General features: G+C 38.6%; 1 protein-coding gene across 5 annotated transcripts in view; it reads right to left on the bottom strand.

Moving 5' to 3' along the window:
• The window catches only part of slc8a1b (solute carrier family 8 member 1b), a 119,845-nt gene that overhangs the window by 7,317 nt on the left and 91,444 nt on the right, over window positions 1-21,084 (bottom strand). For 4 of the 5 annotated variants that reach the window (XM_079633207.1, XM_079633208.1, XM_079633206.1 and 1 more), the window contains 4 exons: window positions 11,220-11,332; window positions 6,974-7,119; window positions 5,874-5,973; window positions 1,695-1,970 (listed from right to left, as the gene is read on the bottom strand). In XM_079633207.1, the coding sequence (XP_079489333.1) occupies window positions 1,695-1,970; window positions 5,874-5,973; window positions 6,974-7,119; window positions 11,220-11,332 (635 nt within the window). Of the gene's footprint in view, window positions 1-1,694; window positions 1,971-5,873; window positions 5,974-6,973; window positions 7,120-11,219; window positions 11,333-11,569; window positions 11,677-21,084 lie in introns of all 5 variants that reach the window. The other variant, XM_079633210.1, reaches the window with a different exon arrangement.

The raw sequence follows: 21,084 nt of genomic DNA, 5'->3' as shown, positions 1-21,084 counted from the left end.
GATCAAACGTCACCAAAAATATAATAGCATTTTCCAAGCTTTAGCCCCTCAAACTAACTTTTCTCTAACCCTAAGGGAAAGACATATTCCCACAGTTTAATGCTAGCAAGTGATTTTAGCTGATAGGGTACAACATAAATGATTTTAGCTGATAGGGTAAAATGTGTCTAAAGGCCAACTGGGACAAAAGACTGCTTGAATTAAAATTTCTCCTAAAACAAAAACCACTACAGTACCTTTCTCTAAATATCTGTAGTACTTCCACTAGTGCTGCCACTATATCAGATGTTCACTACGTGATTATCCTGGCCAAGAAAATGATCACTATCGAATTTTAACTAATAATACTTATATTTTGTGCTTTATCAGCAAAAGGATCAATTTACTTGAAAAGAAAAAATTAACTTGTTTTTCTGTCCCCAAATAGCACTGCAATTGAAAAAGAAACATTACTTAAATATTGATTGAGTAGCACAGTTCATGTGAAAAGGAATACTGAAGAACTTCAGCAAACAGTGTACCATTTTTATTTTTTATTTCAATCACTTTTAGCGTTTCATCAATCTATTTTATAATAAATATTATTCTGGAAATAAATCCATTTATCTGCACCTACGCAAAACAATTTGTGGAAGTTACAGGTGTATTGACGATAACCATGATATTTAGAAAATGAAATAGGCCTATCATGTTAATACAAGACTGCTAGATTATTAATAATAAATTCTTTTTTTTTTGGAAAAAGAGAACATTTTAAAGGAATACGATTGTTTTAAATCCAATCATAGTCAATTATGTCAGGCATTTCCATGTGAATCAACAGCACTGAACAGTAACTGAAGCGTTTTGCCACATATTTGGATAATACACTCGACCAAATGTATCCTATAAGAGATGCAAATGCACAACTGAACTTGATATATATATATATGCAATTTTGGAACAACACGATAGTTAATAAATAATGACAAAACTGTAATTTTTGGGAGAATTATCCCTTTAAGGATGTTTCGAAAAAATACTGATTAAGAAACTGTTGTCCTTTTGTGTGCATGACATTGTTAATGTGTAATGACTTTTACTGGAAAGCAAGATGCAAATGTAAGAAAATTATTTTCTGCAGCGAGATGAGAAGAGCAAAAGGGCGAGAAATGGAGGATGAAAAGAAAAAAAAATGGTGTGAGTGAGGTAAAGAGGGAGAAGAACAGCATTAAAGAGGGAGAAGAACAGCATTAGAGAGAGAGATGGGAATGCTTTTGCTTTCTGCTCTCTCAGCATTTTCTCTACGAGTAGCCCAGTGTGTCTGGAATACTAAACATGGTGAACATGCCCTGCACTTCCAGCAGACACAATCTATTTAACGTCTCTGTGTGTGTGTGTGTGTGTGTGTGTGTGTGTGTGTGTCTCATCTGTACATGAACATTGTGGTGTGTGTGTGTTTTTCCTGTTTTAAATAACAGTTATCGTGACTGATGAAAGTAATATATGGGGGTTCAATGTAGCAAGGAGCTTTATTCTGCATAATTATAGGATATATCATAATCATAGCCCTGTGCGCACACAAATGCACACGCACACACAGGACATCCTCATTCTGTGATAAATGTCTGTATGTAAATATAAACATGGGTGGCTGAAACACGAAAATCAGAGGTATGTTTTTCCCCCGTCTCCCACTTCCCTCTTTCTCTCACCTGGCACTGAAGTGCCCAGCGCCACAAACACCACGGCCGTGACGGAGTCTTTGAGTCCGACGGTGCAGCCGAAGTGGGATGCTAGGTCTCCGATGAAAGCCGTCAGGAGGCCGATCATGAGGATTGACACCACGAAACATGCCCACCCGTTCCAGTAGTCGGTGGGCGGGACGAAGGCGAAGAGAACTTTCCAGAAGACGGTGAGGAAATGCATGACGTAATCGAAGCAGGAAGGGAGCTTCTCCTCTCCACATTCTTCATCATCATCATCCTCACCTGCAGGAAGATAAGATAAAGACCTTACACAAGGTGAATAAACCTTTGCCACATGACTCACCCTATACCATTTGTGCTAAACAAGCAAGAAATGTCATGGATTTACATTGGAGGAGGAATCTGGGATAATATTTAGGAACCAGAATGTCACGTTTTGACTTGGGCCAATAAGGGTGGGGTTTGGGGTTTCCCCTCGGTTAAAATCGATAGATAAAGCCTCCACACACACAGCCTTTTATCCATATGTAGAGCACACAGCATGTGTGTGTGTGTGTTCAGTGAGGCTCTAATCTGTTTGATATTCTGTTGGTGCGGCGTTTCCTTGAGAGCGTAAAGAGAGCAGCTTACACACGCCCACACACTGCTCTCTGACAGGTGAGGCTGTTCCTTTAAAGTGTGATTAGATGTTCAGAAATCTCGTCTATTCACAGCAGCAGCTGAGAGCAAACGGATTCAAGCCTTTGGTAGTGGATTTCGTCATTGTCTCACTAAGACTTTCTATTCACAGGCAAAAACCTGATTACACACTGTGATTAAAAGGATTATTGATCAAGTAGATATTTAGACATTATGGGACACATTCGTTGAGACCGAACATTCATTCTGATCATTAAAAATATGCAAAAATGTGTGTATGTTGGACTGTTTCATTACAGCCCAAGAGTATTTGAAGGTCAAGATGATGTAGTTTGCTGTCACTGCAGCACGTGTGTATATGGATACATCTGTGGCAAAACGACAGAGAAGGTCAACATGATGCTTTATGTGCTGTCCACAAGTGTGTCTGAAGGGTGTAAATGCCTCATAAAAGAGCATCAGATTGCTTTCAGACAAGATTAATACATGCATACATGCACTATCCCATTGACCAATGGCATTAAATAAAAACAAGATTAATGTCCTAAATGAGGACATATTGTATACTACGGTCTATTATTGTAGCTTTTAATGATATATTTTCAGTTTTCATTGTAATTTTAGTTTAAGATGTATGATTTATTTGATGTGCTTTTATAATTTTGTTTAAAAAATATATACATTTTTATCTTTCATTTTAGTTTTAGTAATTTTAATAAGTATTTTATATTTTATTTCTAATATTTATATATGTGACCCAAACTGACCTAAACCCTCAAAGATATATATATACACACATACATACAGCATTTTTACAGTTAACTCCCCTTCACCCCTTTACTTATAATTTATTTATGAAAAATTCTTCACAAATAACTTTCCCAATTAACGTCATGCCCAATTGTCCCAAAGGTTGGTTGTCACATGTAGCTCAATTCTGTGGCCTATTTTGTGCCCAATCTATAGATAAGTAAACCCCTACACCCTCAGTGCTGATGTTGTGTTGACTCTCTTTATCTTTCGATATAAATTATCTTGCTGTGCTGCAGAGTCTGACATTTAGCAAAGCTTTTAAACTTTAAACTCTTCAATTTACTGCCATTAGCTGCAGACCTTTTCCGCTTCTTTGTATCTATCTGTGTGCATTTGCGAATATGTACGTGTGTACATCTGCGTGTCCTGATAAAAAGTCGGCGAAAAATCTCTGTTCCTTCCTCGTGGCATTAGATAAAAAATAATCCAGTGTTCCATTTGTCATCAGTCAATGACATAGATTTGTTAGGAATCGATTAATGCAAGTTTGATGTTAGATAGGATGTTTACATTGCTTTTTGTCCAGTATGAAAGTAAATGGTGCACCCAAGATCCAAAAATGACAAAAAACATGAAATTATTGTATAAATAGTCTATGAGTTTTTAAATTTTATGCACTGTGATTCATTAAAGACACACAAGAACTATGAACATGTACAGTATCATTATTGATTGACATCCTGGCCTGACACATATTGACTCAGCAAATTTGAGAGGTGTAGTGGAGGAGAAAACTACTAAATCTTAAATCGATTCATTGCAAGAACAATTCATACATTAATCGGATATTGCTACTTCTCAAAATTAAGTGATACAGGTTTGGAACGATACAAGAGTGACCGAATTTTCATTTTCATCTTTAAACTCATCTGCATATATATAAAAAAGCTTTTTAAATACAAAAAAGCTGTTTTAGAAACAACTAAATGCTGTATAAAAAAACCTTGGTCTGACAGCAGATGAACTGGTGATTACAGGTCAGTTCTGAAAGTAGAACACAGAACTGTGTACACACACACACACACACACACACACACACACACACACACACACACACACACACACACACACACGCTTTTAACCTTGCTTTGCCCCAGAGCACAAATTGGCACACTGAGAGGTGTTCAAGTGTGAATCACTAAGTCACCAACACCTGATCCACACAAAAACACACACACAAACACATGGCTAGAGCAGCAGCAGCCTCTATGATCATCAGTCTCTCTTAGGCCGTGCTGCGAGTGCTAATTACTTCAGAGAAAACAAACCAACAAATAAATCCCTCTTATGTTTTTCTCTTTCTCTGCCTTCATCTGCTGTCTTTCTGTCCTTTTCACAAAGAATAGAGACTCCTTCGCACAGCCGTAAGTGTCTGAGTGTGTGAGGTGAGGATGTAAAACTCAATTTCACAGTGAGCAGCACAGTGGCCACCAGGGGGTGCTTTACAGCAGAGATACATTGCACTGTATGCTCTTAAAAATAGGTTCTTTATTGGCACTGATGGTTCTTGCTCTCTCCCTGACTAAGGCCCTTCTCCCCAGATCGCTCAGTTTGGCCGGGCGGACAGCTCTAGGAAGAGTCCTGGTGGTTCCAAACTTCTTCCATTTAGATCTGTGCCTCGATACAATCCGGTCTTGGAGATCTACAGACAATTCCTTGGACTTCATGGCTTGGTTTGTGCTCGGACATGCACAGTAGGAGACCTTACATAGACAGGTGTGTCGTGTGTGCCTTTCCAAATCATGTCCAATCAACAGTATTTACCACAGGTGAACTCCAATCAAGTTGTAGAAACATCTCAAGGATGATCAGTGGAAACAGGATTCACCTCAACTCAATTTTGATTGTCATGGCAAAGGCTGTGAATACTTATGTACATGTGATTTTTTCGTTTTTTATTTTTAATAAATTTGCAATGATTTCAGACAAACTACTTTCACGTTGTCAATTATGTGGTATTGTTTGTAGAATTTTGAGGAAAATAACGCATTTAAGCCATTTTGGAATAAGGCTGTAACATCATGAACTGTGGAAAAAGTGAAGCGCTGTGAATGCTTTCCGGATGCACTGTAAATGTTTACTAAAGGGTTCTTTAGGGAATCCAAAATGTTTTTTCTATGGCATTGCTACAAAACCCTCTTTTGGAACCTACATGTACCGTACATGGTCATATGTTCAGTTCAATCACACACACTTATAAACAGTGAAAAAGAAAAATGTAATTCTCTTGACCAAGGTCAAACTGAATCATAGGAAATAAAACTGTAGAAATATACTTTAAAAAATATATATTTTAGTGTCAACACAGCACCAGTGCCAAAGTACCAGTGCTTTTGACATTTCAATTTGAAACCAACAAAAACGTAACATTTGATGCAATCTATATAACCCATGGGTGTCTAATCCTGGAGGGCCACCTTCCTGCAGAGCCTAGCTTTAAACCTAATTAAACACACTTGAACCAGCTAATCGAGCTCTTCAGGATTACTAGAAACTTCCAGGCCGGTGTATTGATACTGAAGCTGAGCTCTACAGGAAGATGGCCCTCAGGGAGCAAGATTGGACACCCTTGATATAACCCAAATTGAAACCGAAGTGCTAAACAGTGGCATTTAACTAATGCAGGCACTTCTGGCAACACTTATGAAAGATTAACATCTCGAACAAATTGTTATTTTTTAATGAATCGCTAAATCAGACCTGCCGATGCTCCTCACAAACCCAAATACTCACCAGCGCTGACTGTGATGGCCTCAATAAACTGGTCCCTCCAGCTGTTGGTGCCAACCAGAAGAGCCAAGTTTGTCTTTTTAATCAGCTTATCAACAGTGTTCTATAGAGAAGAGAGAGAGACGCCGCAAACAAAGAAAATGTACGGCTTCATTACTGTCCAGTGCAACTGAGAACAAGAATAAACAAACAAGCACACACTTCAGACGAGGTGGACCACAGTCCATCGAGTGCTTCTGACTGCTCTCTGGTCTGCCCCACTGTGAAGTGTGTATGGGATCGGAGTGTGTGAACGTCTCAGCATGGCTAGTGCGTGTGGGCTGAAGTGCAGGCGTGTGCATGTGTATCGTTCTGAAGTGTGTGGAGGCGACCGATGAGATGTCAATGTTTAAGATCCTTGAACTTCCCTAACAGAATGAGAGTGTTTCTATACTAGAAGGAAACTTGTTTTTACAGAATAACAGACATCTACACACTTGCAGTCTGATGTATTTCTAATTCATACTGTATGTAACCTATAAAGTAAGTGATAAATGTAGTAACCCAGTGCCAGCATTGCGTAAATACTACTAACTGTCGTCAATGAAAATCATCCACAAATCATAAAAAGCCCTAAGTTTACTGCAGTAGATATCTTAACGGGAGATCTGTTTTGTATGTTTCATATGATAATTGGCTATTGGTAGATTTATGGCAGTATGCATGCAAATTAATAGATTACGTAAAAATGAACATTTTGTTTTCATTTACTTAACCTCAAGTTGTTAAAAACCTGTATGACTTTCTTTCTTCTGCAGAACACAACAGAAGATAATTGGAAGAACTTTTTATGGTCCAAACAATGAAAGTCAATGGGGTCCAAAAACAAAACAAACATTGGACCCTCTTGAATTTCAATGTATATGGACAAATAAACATGGAGACATTCTTCAATTATCTTCTTTTGTGTTTCACAAAATAAAAAAAGTCATACAAGTTTAGAACCACATGAAGTTAAGTAAATGATGACAGAATTGTCATTTCTGGTTGAAGTATCCCTTTGGTTGCTTTAATATGATTATGAATAAATAAAAAAGTGGGAACTGTGTAGCAAAATAACACACCTTAAATTCATAAGATTCCTCGATGATGACCTCCAGTTTGGGGTGATCTCCGAGCATTGGCTTCCCCATTTCAGCGATGCGTCGTTCCTCATCATCTTCGCCTTTTAGAGGCTCCTCCTCTTCCTTCCCCGCCTCTTTCTCCTCCTCTGAAAACAAAAGCACCAGTCAGAGAGAAGAAAACAAACCCACCAAACCAGCCACCTTATAATTCAAATAATCATCCAAAACATGTTTGTGGATCAATAGGTTTCTGTGGATAAACTGGATTGTGTAAATAAAGTTTTTGTCAAAATGCTACAGTGAACAAGAATTTGGCTCTGCTGGGGAAAATCCATTAAAAAGTCAAAATCTCAGAGCTTCGTGGGTAAATTTAGAAAACAGGGTACATTTAATAAATCATACGTTTTATCAGAACACATACAGACCACTGTGACTCTGTATATATGAGAGATGTGTCAGGGGCGGGATTTGTCCTTCATTTGTTTCAGTGATAAAGTTTCTATGGGCCCAATGGAATTCTGGGTAAGTAAGTGTGTGACATACACAACCCCTGATCATGTGACTGGGTTTAGCCCAATCAATCACCCACATTCACACACACAATGAAATGAGAGGGTCAAAGGAAAAGAAGCAGATGCAGATCGACATGGAGGTATGATGAGATTTGTAAATTAAGTAACATTAGAGACATGCACTGATGTGGACAGAAAAGGAAAGGGCTGGGAGAGGAGAAAATGACAATCCTTTGGGCAGCAACATGATAATTTAGTCCTATCACATATATTCTCTCTTTCAGTTTCTCTTTCTGTCTCATTTATTTCATATTTCTTTTCAGTTCACAAGCTCAGCTGGCATTACCATAACAACAACAACAGCAATAGTCATAAAACAATGTTATGACGACTACATTCCCAAGCTCAAAACAAACATGAGCCTCATAGGCAGAAATGGCAGCATAAACGAATGAAATATCTAATGGAACGAATAAATCTCAAGCCACAAATGAACCCAGAGGCATTAGTGGAGGATTCCAGCGTAAGATTCACTGTCAGATTAATGGCAGAGCAACTCGCTCCTGTAGCCTAAACAGCCTCTCTCTCTCTCTCTCTCTCTCTCTCTCTCTCTCTCTGTCTTGATATTTTATGTTCATCTGTTCCAGTGTAATCCGTTCATCTTTATTCTCAGACGGCAAGTTCTCCTTTTTAGTGGATTTCTTGGTTTTCCACACTATTCTGCCTGTTGATTTGTGAGAAAACGAAATACACAGATCACCATCTCTTTCTGTCCCTCGGAATGCACATCATTTTTTCCACATTGTGTTTAGTCGTATATGTTATTTCACGATCTCCTCAGTATTGTTCATGGTTTTAGCATGTAACAGTCTCTCAATCATTTTTCTCACAAACGGTAGTTCTATCTTGTTTTGGGGTATCTTTAAAGAAGACCCATTCAATTGAAAACAAGAACTGATTGGTCAAATGGTAATGGACCTGTTTGAAGTAGTAAGTCAATACGAAATGGATAGCGGATAATGGACTGACCAATAACTAGTTGAAGAAAAACTGAAGAGGAACAGGCTGAACAATAATTGGGTATCACAAATATCAATAATTGGGTCTCACAAATATCAATAATTGGGTCAGAGAGGTTTGATTGATGTCATGCTCAAATTCTGCGGTCACTCACATGAATTAAAACACCAATAAGAGAAACTTACCGAAATCCAACTAAATTAAAAGGTATTTATTTATTGAAAAAATAATTAAGTATAAAATATGTAGATATTATTATAAATTTGTATTTTGTTTAGATTTCATCAATACAAAAAAAAATATTTATACAATAAAAAAAATTAAGGGATTTCTTTTGGGAGGGGGAAAAATAATTTTCAGATTCTTTTTATAGTTCCAGAACTTTTCAGATTTTTCTTCTAATTTATTTTTAACCAGCTGGTAATCAAAGTAATACATTTCAGGCCCACTGTAGATCTGTGTCCACCACTGAGATGTGTAGCGTCACACAACCACAGAAACAAAAGCTAAAAGATGGAAAGGAAGTAAATTAAAAGAGCAACAGAAAATGTGGCACATCTCAGAAGTAATAAAGACAAATGAAATATTAATTGGTCACATTGAGATTAGCTTTGGTAATTGGATGAGATGCCGCATATTTTTCCTATTCTGTCTATAGATGTGACACAACATTAAGATGGAGTCAGGTTCATGTAATTTGATATTGATTTAATTGGCTGATGTTCCCTCTCCCTTGTTTTGTCCTTGAAAACAGAGCTATCATTTTCAGCCACTCACACACACACACACACACACACACACACACACACACACACACACACACACACACACACACACACACACACACACACACACACACACACACACACACACACACACACACACACACACACACACACCTCTTCTACTGTCCTTTATTTTTCTAGCGTCTCGTCTTTCTTTCATTAATCTCTTTTCTCTTGTCTATGAAGCTTTTTAATCATCCAGGGTACTCTCAAATGCCTTACAAACAAAGCTAATGAAAAGCAAATGGACTCGATTATTAATTATTTTCAAAACGTTTCACCACTCATCTGAGTGCCTTAATCAAAACATTTTTTGTTAATAACTGATGAAGTCATATGGCTGCGTAGCAAAACATCATCAAAAATGCATAACCAAATCCAGCTGCATTTCATTGAATTCTTCCTGATGTTCCTCTCTCTAATTAGCTCCTATTTACCATGTTTTGACCTTTGGATCCCTTTTTATTGCATCTTATATCAGTTATGCTAAAATACATCATTAACCAAAACCAAATGAATATCAAAAAGTAAATATAAATATATGATAAAAACATTTGATACACATCAAAACACCGAAGTGCTGGGAAACGGAACCGCTCTGCTTCCTGGAAAAGAAATGTTTATCTAAATGTGAGATGAAACACACTCAAACAACCTTGGCTTTGAAGACCGCTCACAATCTTGAGCTCGGAGTCTTCTCGAGCTCCCCTAATCTCTCCTCATGATTTACAGCCCAGTATCTCAACTCATTTGCTGGTGTGTTTTGACATTTCCTTTGTGTCTAGTTATGAGATTATTGCAAGGAAACGAAATGAAACAATTCGCTTTGAAGCTTTCTTTCTTTCTAGTATATTGAAAACACCCTATATGGTAAAATAGACAAAGATTGTGTAAGAGATGATGATCACTATAAATAAAAGGGTCATATCATTCAAATGTAACTGCCCTTTCTAAATAAATGGTTTGTGTAGCATATGAACACACTGCAAGCTTCAGACTATAAAGACCATATACTACCATTCAAAAGTTTAGGGTCAATAAGAAAAAATAAGAAAAAGAAAAGAAATTAATACTTTTATTCAGCCAGCATGAGCATAAAATCAGCATGATATTAGAATAATTTCTGAAGGATCATGTAAGACTGAAAGACTGTTGAAAATTCCGCTTTATCATTAGAGCAATAAATGACATTTTAAAATATATTTAAACAATTATTTTAAATTGTAACATTTCACAATATTTCTGATTTACTGTATTTTTTATTTAAAAAAAATTGAGCCTTAGAAAGTTCTTTCAAAAATAAAAAAAATCTTACTGATACCAATCTTTTGAGCAGATATGACTAGTTCTGAAATCTTAATATGTTAATATGCATATGACCGGCCACATTTGAACATTTACAGGGCTTTTTATGATATTCTTGCTACTTAACACCTAAAGATACCATTACTGGCACATAACTAAAAAGACTAAGAGAGTCTTTAAAAGAGTAAGATATGGAGGAAATCTAGTAAAACGTACTTCTGATCCTGGCAAGGTCATTGCAAAAAAAAAAAAAAGAAAAAAGATGCACATTAACAGAAAATTGCAATAATTTTTAGAGCAATGATTAATTGACAGGTGAGTTGGCGGTCCCTCACTGGACGCATCAGGACCGATTACGAATGCTGAAAACTGAGTCTTTATTATGTGTTTGCTGCAATAATCTTTAACTAACATTAAAACAAGCATCATATGACCCCTTTAAAGTATATGTATAATGTATGTGTGTTGTTATGCGAGTAGTTGCGTAATCAGCGAAAGCAAAGAAAAGTCATTCGATTAGTAAAACAGCAAACAGACACCAGGAGAGAGAGACAGAGAGGGTGAGACTGCCCAGAGGGAGAGAAGAGTAAAAAGCGAAGGAGACACTGTGAGAGGGAAAGAAACCTCTGTATACTGTCCATCCTCTCCTTCTCCAAAGTGGCGTCTGTAGCTCTACGCAAAAGCTGCATTGCTTATCGTATTCCTCTCGATTGAGAACCCTGACTGTTATCGTCTTCCTGCAGAAACAAGACAACAGGAGGGGGTTGGAATAATGCATGCATGATACACACACACACACACACATACACACAGACACACACAAGCACACACGGGGACTGGGCTGCAGGGCTGTCGATGGTGTAGTTTGGCCTGTAGTTGATCCCGGTGATGATCCAGAGGACTGGTGTTCAGTGTGTGTGTGTGTGTGTGCTGTATGTGTGGTTTCCTCGGCAGACTCAGGCCACGCCCCCCACCTTCCTTCTCATTGGTCTCTACGAGCTGAGGCTCTCCGATCTCCAGGAAGAAGCTCTTGTTCTTCTCGTATTCTTCGTCATCAATTATCCTGACTTTTATTGTTTTGCTGGAGAGAGGGGGAGAGAAAGAAAAAGAAGCAGAGGAAGAAAAGAGTGAGGAAAAGACAGGCCAAGAGAAAAAGAAGAAAGAAAGATATACGGCATGCAGTCATGCACAGGCAGACCGTCAGAATAAGAGGATGATGCAAGAGAGACAGATAGAGAGAAAGAGCAGCCTCATCAATTCTGACTGTGTCTAAATACACTCACAAACACAGATACAATCAATATTCCCTCTTATTTTTGTACTTGCTGTGCAAAATCATTATTCAATGAAATGATAGCTGTTTCTCAATTCCAAGAACGCAAATAACAGACTTCTCGTGGAGACCGGTCTTGCCACGCTACCTTGAAAGAACGAACTCGGAAGGACACAGAACGCATCCTTTAGAGAACTGAGATGTGCTGCGATTTTGTTGCTAAATGCAACATAACAAACAAATGTTATAACCTACAGTATTCAAAGATTTAGTTCACATTATTATAGACATTATTTTCATAGTATTTTATATCATATGAATGTACCTTTTGTATTTGTGAAAATGAATGCATGTTTAAATGTTGCTTGTGCTTTGTTAATGTGAAGATTCGTTTTAATATGCCAATAAAAATCCCACAGGCTTTCTCCCGGTCTTTATCACTTTATTAAAATGATGCAAAACCAAATGCCAAACGTTTACTTTCACGAGCTGTCACATATTTGCGAGCTTAGGCGGGAATCTCTTAAGTGAGAGGGAGAGGTTTAAAGCTTACAGGCTTCCGTACGTCGACCGCCCGCAGCGTCTTCTGGGATTTCTAACGGTTCGATTTTCTCATGTCTGCACTTGATGCATCCTCGATATCCAGAACACATCCAGGTGCTTTAATGCCATGCATTCTCTCTACTTGCTTTCTTGAATATTGGAATTGAACTCCGACGGTTGATGACGTAGTACGAGAACACAAGGATGCGAGATCACTTAAGATTTGATATTGAGAAACAACCATTGACTTTAATTTAACTATCTTTATATAGATATTCATAAAACAAATTATTCTGTGTTTTCTGAAAATGAAAAAAAAAGTGCTGGTGGGGAACTAAAAAAAACACTGGCAGGGAAAGAGTTAAAGTCAATGGATGTGCGGAGTGACTCCAGCTGAATTGGCCATAAATTTAGCTCTGACTCAAGAAATCGTAGGTTTTTTTCTCCATTTTTCCCCCCGTCATCTGCACAGGAGCAACATGCAGCCCGGCATGCTCAGAGGGAACATTGAATACAAACCTCCACCTCCAAGCTAACAACATCATCATCAGAACCATAAACAAAATCTTTCATGCACAGATTCAGACCACTTGCTGCCATGCTTGCATGACCTTTCTCCAAGAGTTAACCGCAGCGCAGAACATTACAACCAGAAAATCTCCACAACCAACCATGTCAGATTGACCTAATGTCATGATTAAAGTCAACAAGAAATCTCTTGGCCATGTAATTATGAAAGTCTGAAGCAAGGACTGCTGGGATGACATTGTCCTGCACAACTTCACAGGCAATAAGTGGAATGGGAATTTTAGAAGAACACAACAGTCATTTATTACACTAGTACGCTATATTCAACAACAACAACAACAACAACAACAACAACAACAACAACAACAACAACAACAACAACAACAACAACAACAACAACAACAACAACAACAGCTCATTCTGTGTCATGTCATTATGCAATTTCTACATCATTGCACATGGACAGAGCTTTCCAGTTTTTCCTTTTTTAACCCTAACAAGTGTTTACATGTCCTCTTGAACGGAATAGAAAAGGTTTCAACCAATTTCAGTCGGATTTGGCCAATTCATTCTGATTGATGTGGTTACAACTGTGCTACTAGTCAAATTACAAATGGATTATTAGGGTCCTAAACACAGCTAATGAAGAAAAGGCATGAGAAAATGAAGCAAGAAAGACAGAAGAGTCATCAAATGCTGGCATATGCTTCAGGGAAGACCAATAAACACAAACACCATCTTTCTGTCTTTCTCCATCTCTCACTTCTCAAAGACAATTTCATGTTCCTTCATTGGTTGTCACAGAAACAGTGTTCGATAGTTTCCAGATCTGCAGTGTATGATGCAGTAAGCTGTATGTGTGTGGGAATGACCCTCTCCACTTCTCATCTGAATGTGGGTTAGGTTCAGCTGAGGTCACGGCAGTGCGCTAACGCTACATCAATTAGTCATAGAACTGCTTTTACACGCACACAAAGGTTTTCAAATCACAGCGCATGCCGTTTTATTATGCGAGCGCCGTGCGGTGTTGTTTTTCTATTTATTGGTTGTACGTTTTGTTCTTGTCAAGTGATTTTGACATCCGACATCTGTAGTTACTGGACACTTGCATAATTTCATTACCCACCGAAATTCTCCCTCTCTCATTTCAAATGACGCATCACAATTATAACTGTATGAGACAATGGTTATTAACTCTGACAGAAAACAAAGTGATCTTTTAAGTGTGTGTGGTGTAGATGAGATGTTAATTAGAAGTGTTCCTGAGCTCTGGGAATAGCGCAGAAGTTTTTATCATTCAAAAGAATCAAGACATAACGCATTCACAAGCAGTCAACACACCAGAACTCAGTGAAAACATGTTAACAGTTTAAGCTCTGGGTGAGACAAACTGTGACCATGTGACACAAAAACACCCGCTAAACCCACTGGCAGAATATCAACACCTTTTACAACCATGTTGCCATCACCGCTTTTCAGTGGCGGAACACATCAACTGATGTTGATGAATCTTCAGCATGAAAGCAAGTGACTCTTATGAGCCAATTCACACACTACACATAAAACAATGAACCGATCATTCTATAACAAATCAATCAAAAAGACTATTAAAATAATTAGACTAATCATTCACTGAATGAACTCACTGACTTAGAGCAGTTACTGAGTCACAAAACATCTGTATCTTTAGGTTGTTCAAATGACATGTAGGGAAAGTTATTATTATTATTAAATTATTACATTTAATAACTTAAATGTAAAAAAATGATCATGTTGAAGACCATAATAAAAACTAATATCTATTTATTTAAATATATTTTTTATTTATTTTACCCTCTAACCTTAAATCTAAATTTCAAACTAATCTGTCTGCATTTTAATTTACTTTTTAAGACATAATACATGTTTATTAAGCAGTTTCCTCATGCAAACCGTTGGCTCGTCCACACATGGGCCTGACCTGACACACCACACCACACACACACAAAGGGAAACTTGACATGATCGACATGAAGACTCACACCTTGAAGCCTCTTGTATTCAGTACAGCATTTCTCTCCTTGTTTGCTGTTACAGTAGATGACAGTGGCTGTATGCGTGTGTACCGAGTTCCCCTCTGAGAGCGCCTGTCTCTCTTTAACAGCTCAAATTTGAGCCTGCAGGAAATCAAAGCGTGCTTTAGATTAAGCCAAACGGGCAGGGGCTTGTGGGAGATGCTCGGGGTCTTGAATCTCTGATCAGGGTGTTATATAAAGCTGCTCCAATTCATGCCTGACCAGAAACCAAGCACTGCAATATGACATATCACACATGTATCTCACTTATGAAAGACACGGTTGGGAACAATGCAGCAGATACACAAATGATATGACATTATCTGATCATTAGCATATCTGCATTGCAGTAGCCTTGATCAGAAGAGATCCTGACTCACACACACACACACCTCCTTAAAATACATATGGCTCATACAGCTCATCAAACACTTCCTGTTTGAAATGATCTTCGGGTAGATGTTTGTTTTGCTATACTTGTGAGGACTTTCCATAGGCGTAATGGTTTTTATACTGTACAAACTGTATATTCTGTCCCCTTACACTGCCCCTATCCCTAAACCTATCCATCACAGGAAACATTCTGCATTTTTAATAAAACACACACACACCCACCCACACACACACCCACACACACTTCCTGTTTGAAATGATCTTCGGGTCGATGCTTCTAGAGGATTCGCAGATACGTTTCATAGACCAGTGGTGGGACAGTCAGGAAGCTTAAACTCACACACTCTTGCTGCAGTGCTTGCAGATAATCGCCCGTCGCTGCTGCATTACAGTGAGTACAGTGAGACTGCGGTGATGTGGACATATCTCTGGGTCTGATCCATGTTCAGGTACCAGTTTTAGGTCATTGCAGCTGGACTGGAATGAGATCCAGACCTATTAGCTTCATTTATATGCCAAACCCACACACACACACACACACACACACACACACACACACACACACACACACACACACACACACACACACACACACACACACACACACACACACACACACACACACACACACACACACACACACACACACACACACACACACACACACACACACACACACACACACACACACACACACAGTTTGACTTACATTAGAGTCCAGAAACATTTGCCAGCAATTAGATCTGTGCTTAGCAACTGCAGAAAGAGCCAAAATAGAGGCACTTTTCAACAGCGATTTACAAAAGGCCACATTACATAGAATGTGTGTAAGAAAGAGAGAGAGAGAGAGAGGGAGAGGGTGAAGTAATGCAACCTCTTTAAAATTCAGATCATGTCTGCTCCTTAACACAAGGAGGAGCCACATCAAATCAATATGAGCTGACTTATGTATGTGTGTGTGTGCGCGCCTATGTGCGGGCATATGGGTGTGAGCATGTTTAGAATAAATATGGAATGAATGAATATATGGATATTTACTCTTTTTCTTTTGCCATGGCGAGAATGAATTGTGCCCGTTGATAAATCCTGACATACAAATCAGGCAACAGCGCAAATCATAGACTGTACAGTATGGAAGCTTGTGGGTAGCAAATTTAAATTTGAAATGTAATATGCAAAATGACAATACAATATGTAAAATGGCAATGCCTTTCTGAATTTTAATTAAAATTTTCCCATCATTTGTGCAACGTTTGGTGCAAAATGAAAATGAAAATATATAATTTACATTTGCCATTTCATACACTAGTTTTAATATGTAAATTGAATACATATTTTAACGCTTTAAAAGTTTCAAAATTAAAATGTATTACAGAAATGAGTAGAGATGTTTAACATGTTTAAAACATTTAACAAGCAAAAACTGAAGCAAAATTGTAATTTAAATGTTATTTTTTCTTAATTGCATTTACACTCACAGTTAAGACACTTGCGATTGCATTTCCATTAGGTGTCCCGCAAGGAATGTAGCAAAATTCAATGTGCAATTTGAAAATGCATTCTGACCACGTACCCGCCCCGCCCTGTCAATCACTGCGTGAAGTTGGCCACGCCCCCAACCCAATGCAAAACATCGGCAAAATAGGCTCGATCGTTTTACTTCGTTTGTGCTGTAATTTTTGTTTGTTTGTGCTGCTTCTGTTTTTTAGATAGTAAAATAATATTTATAGGTCATTCTGATGTCACCCAGCCCCGCCACATGCTCCAAATAAAATAGTCTTGTTCGGTTTGTGCCGGTTTTGTTTGCTTCAGTTTTTGAAATATTAGACCGAATTATTGACGATGACGTCACCAGCCCCCCGACCTGCTCCACATTCACCAAAAATAGTCTCATATGTTTGTGCTAATTTGCGCCGGTAAACGTTTATTTAGTGCTGCTTCGGTTTCTTAAACATTAAAATAATATTTATTGGTCATTTTTCTGAGGCCACTCAGCCCCTCTACCTGCTCCACATTCACCCAAAATAGTCTCGTTTGTTTGTGCGATCGTTTGTGCCGGTTAAAGTTTTGTGTGCTGTTCGTTGCACATCCTCAGATTTTACGAGAGAAGTGAACATAAAAACCATTAAACTATGGAAAATTAAAACAGAGCATAAGACTACAGTAAGTGTGTGTGTGTGTCTCAAAGGCTGAATGAAACCATTTCCAACATGACCAGAAGTGCAAGGTAATGCATAAACTAATGTAAGCAAATGCAATCTCTCCTTTTGATATATTCTGTACTGCAATCTGGACTCAAGTGTGCATGCAAAAATCTTATGACCGGTTGCATGCTCATTTGTCTAAACACACATATGCCTTTGTAAAACGTGGAGGCGCGCACACACACACACACACACACACACACACACACACACACTTCAGGTATTGATTATGTCGTAGTGGGGTGAAATGAGAGCTTGCTGCAGAGACCTGCTAGTGAATAATGGAAGTAGAGAGAAAGAAAGAGAGAGAGAGAGAGAGAGAGAAACAGGGGGATGGAAAACTGAGCAGACGAGTGTACATGCCTTCAATATAAGTATTACAAGGCACTGAAACACAAACATAATCTTCCATTATGTGGTTTTCCGTACTTTAATGATTTTAATTTGTTGAAGTTACATGCCGATTTGTGAGCGTTCACAACATTTTCAAGCCCTTTGATAAAACATGGCACAATAAAGCATCACGACTTCTGATATATTTTGTGCATTTGCTCATTGTTCTTTTACAAACTGCAATTATTACATAATGGGATGCTTCATAACTTACAATTACATTTCTTTTGTAAATGCCGCTTCGTCACTAATGCTGATGTTTTAAAAGGGCCTTTTGTTGGGCAGAAAGTCACATTTTGTAATTTAGTGTAAAACAAGAGTACACCCCCTTAGAAGAAAAGGTTATATCTAGGGCTTTATCACACTTCTGCATTCCAAAATCACAAGCTTCAAATAGAGCATAAAAAAAGAACGTACACTTGTTCTACCAGACGTGAATTTATTCATATGCGTGTGATATTCTATTCAAAATATCAAACATTACAGGTTGATTATTTATCACTCCTGACATAAATTAAGAAATGAATGTCACTGCAACCTAGTTTTATCATAAACAGTGGTCAAATATTAAAGCTGGAGTCTTTAATATTTCTAATGATACTCATTTTGTCCAGATCAAGTAAGAGTGTGACGGTTTAACGTTTTTAGCGTTTTAACGGGTTCATTTAGAAGTGGTAATTAAATTATTTTCCCTTTTTTAGTCTGTTCACTTTTCCTGCTCTCAGAATTCTAGGTTCCGGGTCAAGGTGAATCCAAACTGAACGAAATATTTTTTTGTTCTTGACACAATTTCTCAAGTCTGAACTGTCACAAGAGACTGAGATGACAAGAAGACCCAATTTCAGAACCACAGCACTTCAAAAACTCCATTGCTTCTGTCTGCTGATATCTGGCTCACCCCGCCCCTCTCTCTCTCTCTCTCTCTCTTAGTGTCTTCCTCTCTCGAGTGACTTTTGATGGGCAGGCCTTAAGTGAGACAGTTAATTAGATTAATGGTAACTGGCTATGTGCCTCAGGAGACTGAAATATGCTGTAGGAGGGGTGTGTGTGTGTGTGTGTGTGAGAGAATATGTATGTGTTCTGATGAAGTGAAAACTTTTTAAATTCCTTAGTGATAAAAGCATTTCAATATTCATGAGCTTTGTTTTTCTAATCATTAATAATGTATTAATTGAAAGAGCTGCAGTATGTTCAGATGGGAGGGTGGAGACACAGTCCAACATGACAGTACAAGTTGAGAGTCCTTACAAAAGGCAGCACAACAAACATCCATGCCTTTGAGCATGTGCGCACACACACACACGCACGCACATACATACATACACATACACACACACACACACACACACACACACACACACACACACACACACGGGGGAACATGTCAGAGAGTGGAACAAAAAGCTGCAATAAAATTGGCCTTCATGACCTTCAGAGTGTCTCTTGTTTTCTCTCTGTTCATTTACAGCCCTGTGCGGGTCTCTCCATCTCTCTCGGAGCACTTTTCTCCAACAGAAGAGCTTAAATCAAGGGCTGCTGGAACTGTCTGCCGGTTCTCTGTAATGAACAAAAGCTGGATGTGTGTGTCTGTTTCAGAGGCCTTCAATCTAGTTCACCTATCTAGAAACACAACCAAAACATTCAGACCTGTCCAGAATTTTGACATTTTCTAAAGAGGCAACTGCTAGTGTTTTGGGTTGTTATTAGGATGTTGCTAGGTGGTTGCTAGGCTGTTAGCTTATTCAATCAGAGCAGATAGATATATAGAAAGACAGATAGTCATGTCACACACACTCATAGAGCAGTAGTCTTTCCTCCGCTGGGCTCTCTGGATGCCCATATAAGGATATATTTCTCAGCACTGACCCCTTGACCTCTTCTCCTCTAAAGATCATACATCAGCTCTACTGTCACTGTAGCAACAGTGTGTGACTCCAGTAGCTACTCTACATATATGTGGAGATCAGTGGCAGCTCCAGGATTTGTTTTCTTGGGTGTGCTAAGGGACGGCTTAACAGTTCACAGGGGGTGCTAAGATTTTTTTTATAAGTGCATCAATAACTTCAATATCCTACATTTATTGCATTTTATTTAATTTTCCACTTGACCTTAAAACTATATATTTACAAGATTGCATTGTAAAGTGTGCAGTTATTAAGCAAGTTATCAAATTCGCTGAACATCTTTATTATTACATTACCTTATTACCACTAACCTGCTATAGCCCCAGCATGCTCCGCCACTGATGGAGATGCTTGATGTGTGTGTGTGTTTGTGTGTGTGTGTGTGTGTGTGTTTGATCCTCCTCATGTGTCTCTGGATCAGGTTGTTGATGGATTTTCAGAGGTTTCCAATTCTGTTTTATACTTTATTGCACACACATACTCCTACATCTCTGATGGCAGGCAAACATCCAAGCGAGACAAAAAAGTCATCATTATATTTACTAGAGGTCAAATAACAGCAATCTCTCTCTAGTGTCTCTCTTTTTCTCGTTCCAGCATTCAGTCTGGATCTCTTTTCTGGGAAGAGCAGCCATATCCACTTTTCCTCGGATTACCGTCTACTACGGAGCTGCATATTCCACACACATGCTTCTCGCTCACACACACACACACACACACACACACACACACACACACACACACACACACACACACACACACACACACACACACACACACACACACACACACACACACACACACACACACACACACACACACACACACACACACACACACACACACACACACACACACACACACACACACACACACACACACACACACACACACACACACACACACACACACACACACACACACACACACACACACACAGGACACTCAGTAGAGACACAGCTAACCAGAGAGGCTGAGTTCAAGACAAACTGACAGCACACAAATCAGAGAGCAGAGCCCCATCCCACCAGATCATTATCCACCTAATTTCCGAACAATTCAGCACAGATCGAGAGCAGAAGAGACCCATCAGCTCCAGCCAGCAGCCCCTCGGATGAGTCACAGAGACCCCGTTCCACCCTGCTGCTCCTGTTAGCACCAAAGACACCCAGCAGCTTGTTTAGATGATCCACAAAT

This window comes from Phoxinus phoxinus (assembly GCF_949152265.1).
Source record: "Phoxinus phoxinus genome assembly, chromosome: 13".
Lineage (NCBI taxonomy): Eukaryota > Metazoa > Chordata > Actinopteri > Cypriniformes > Leuciscidae > Phoxinus > Phoxinus phoxinus.
Note: the sequence above shows the minus strand (reverse complement) of the source record. Positions and strands in the feature narration are given on the sequence as shown.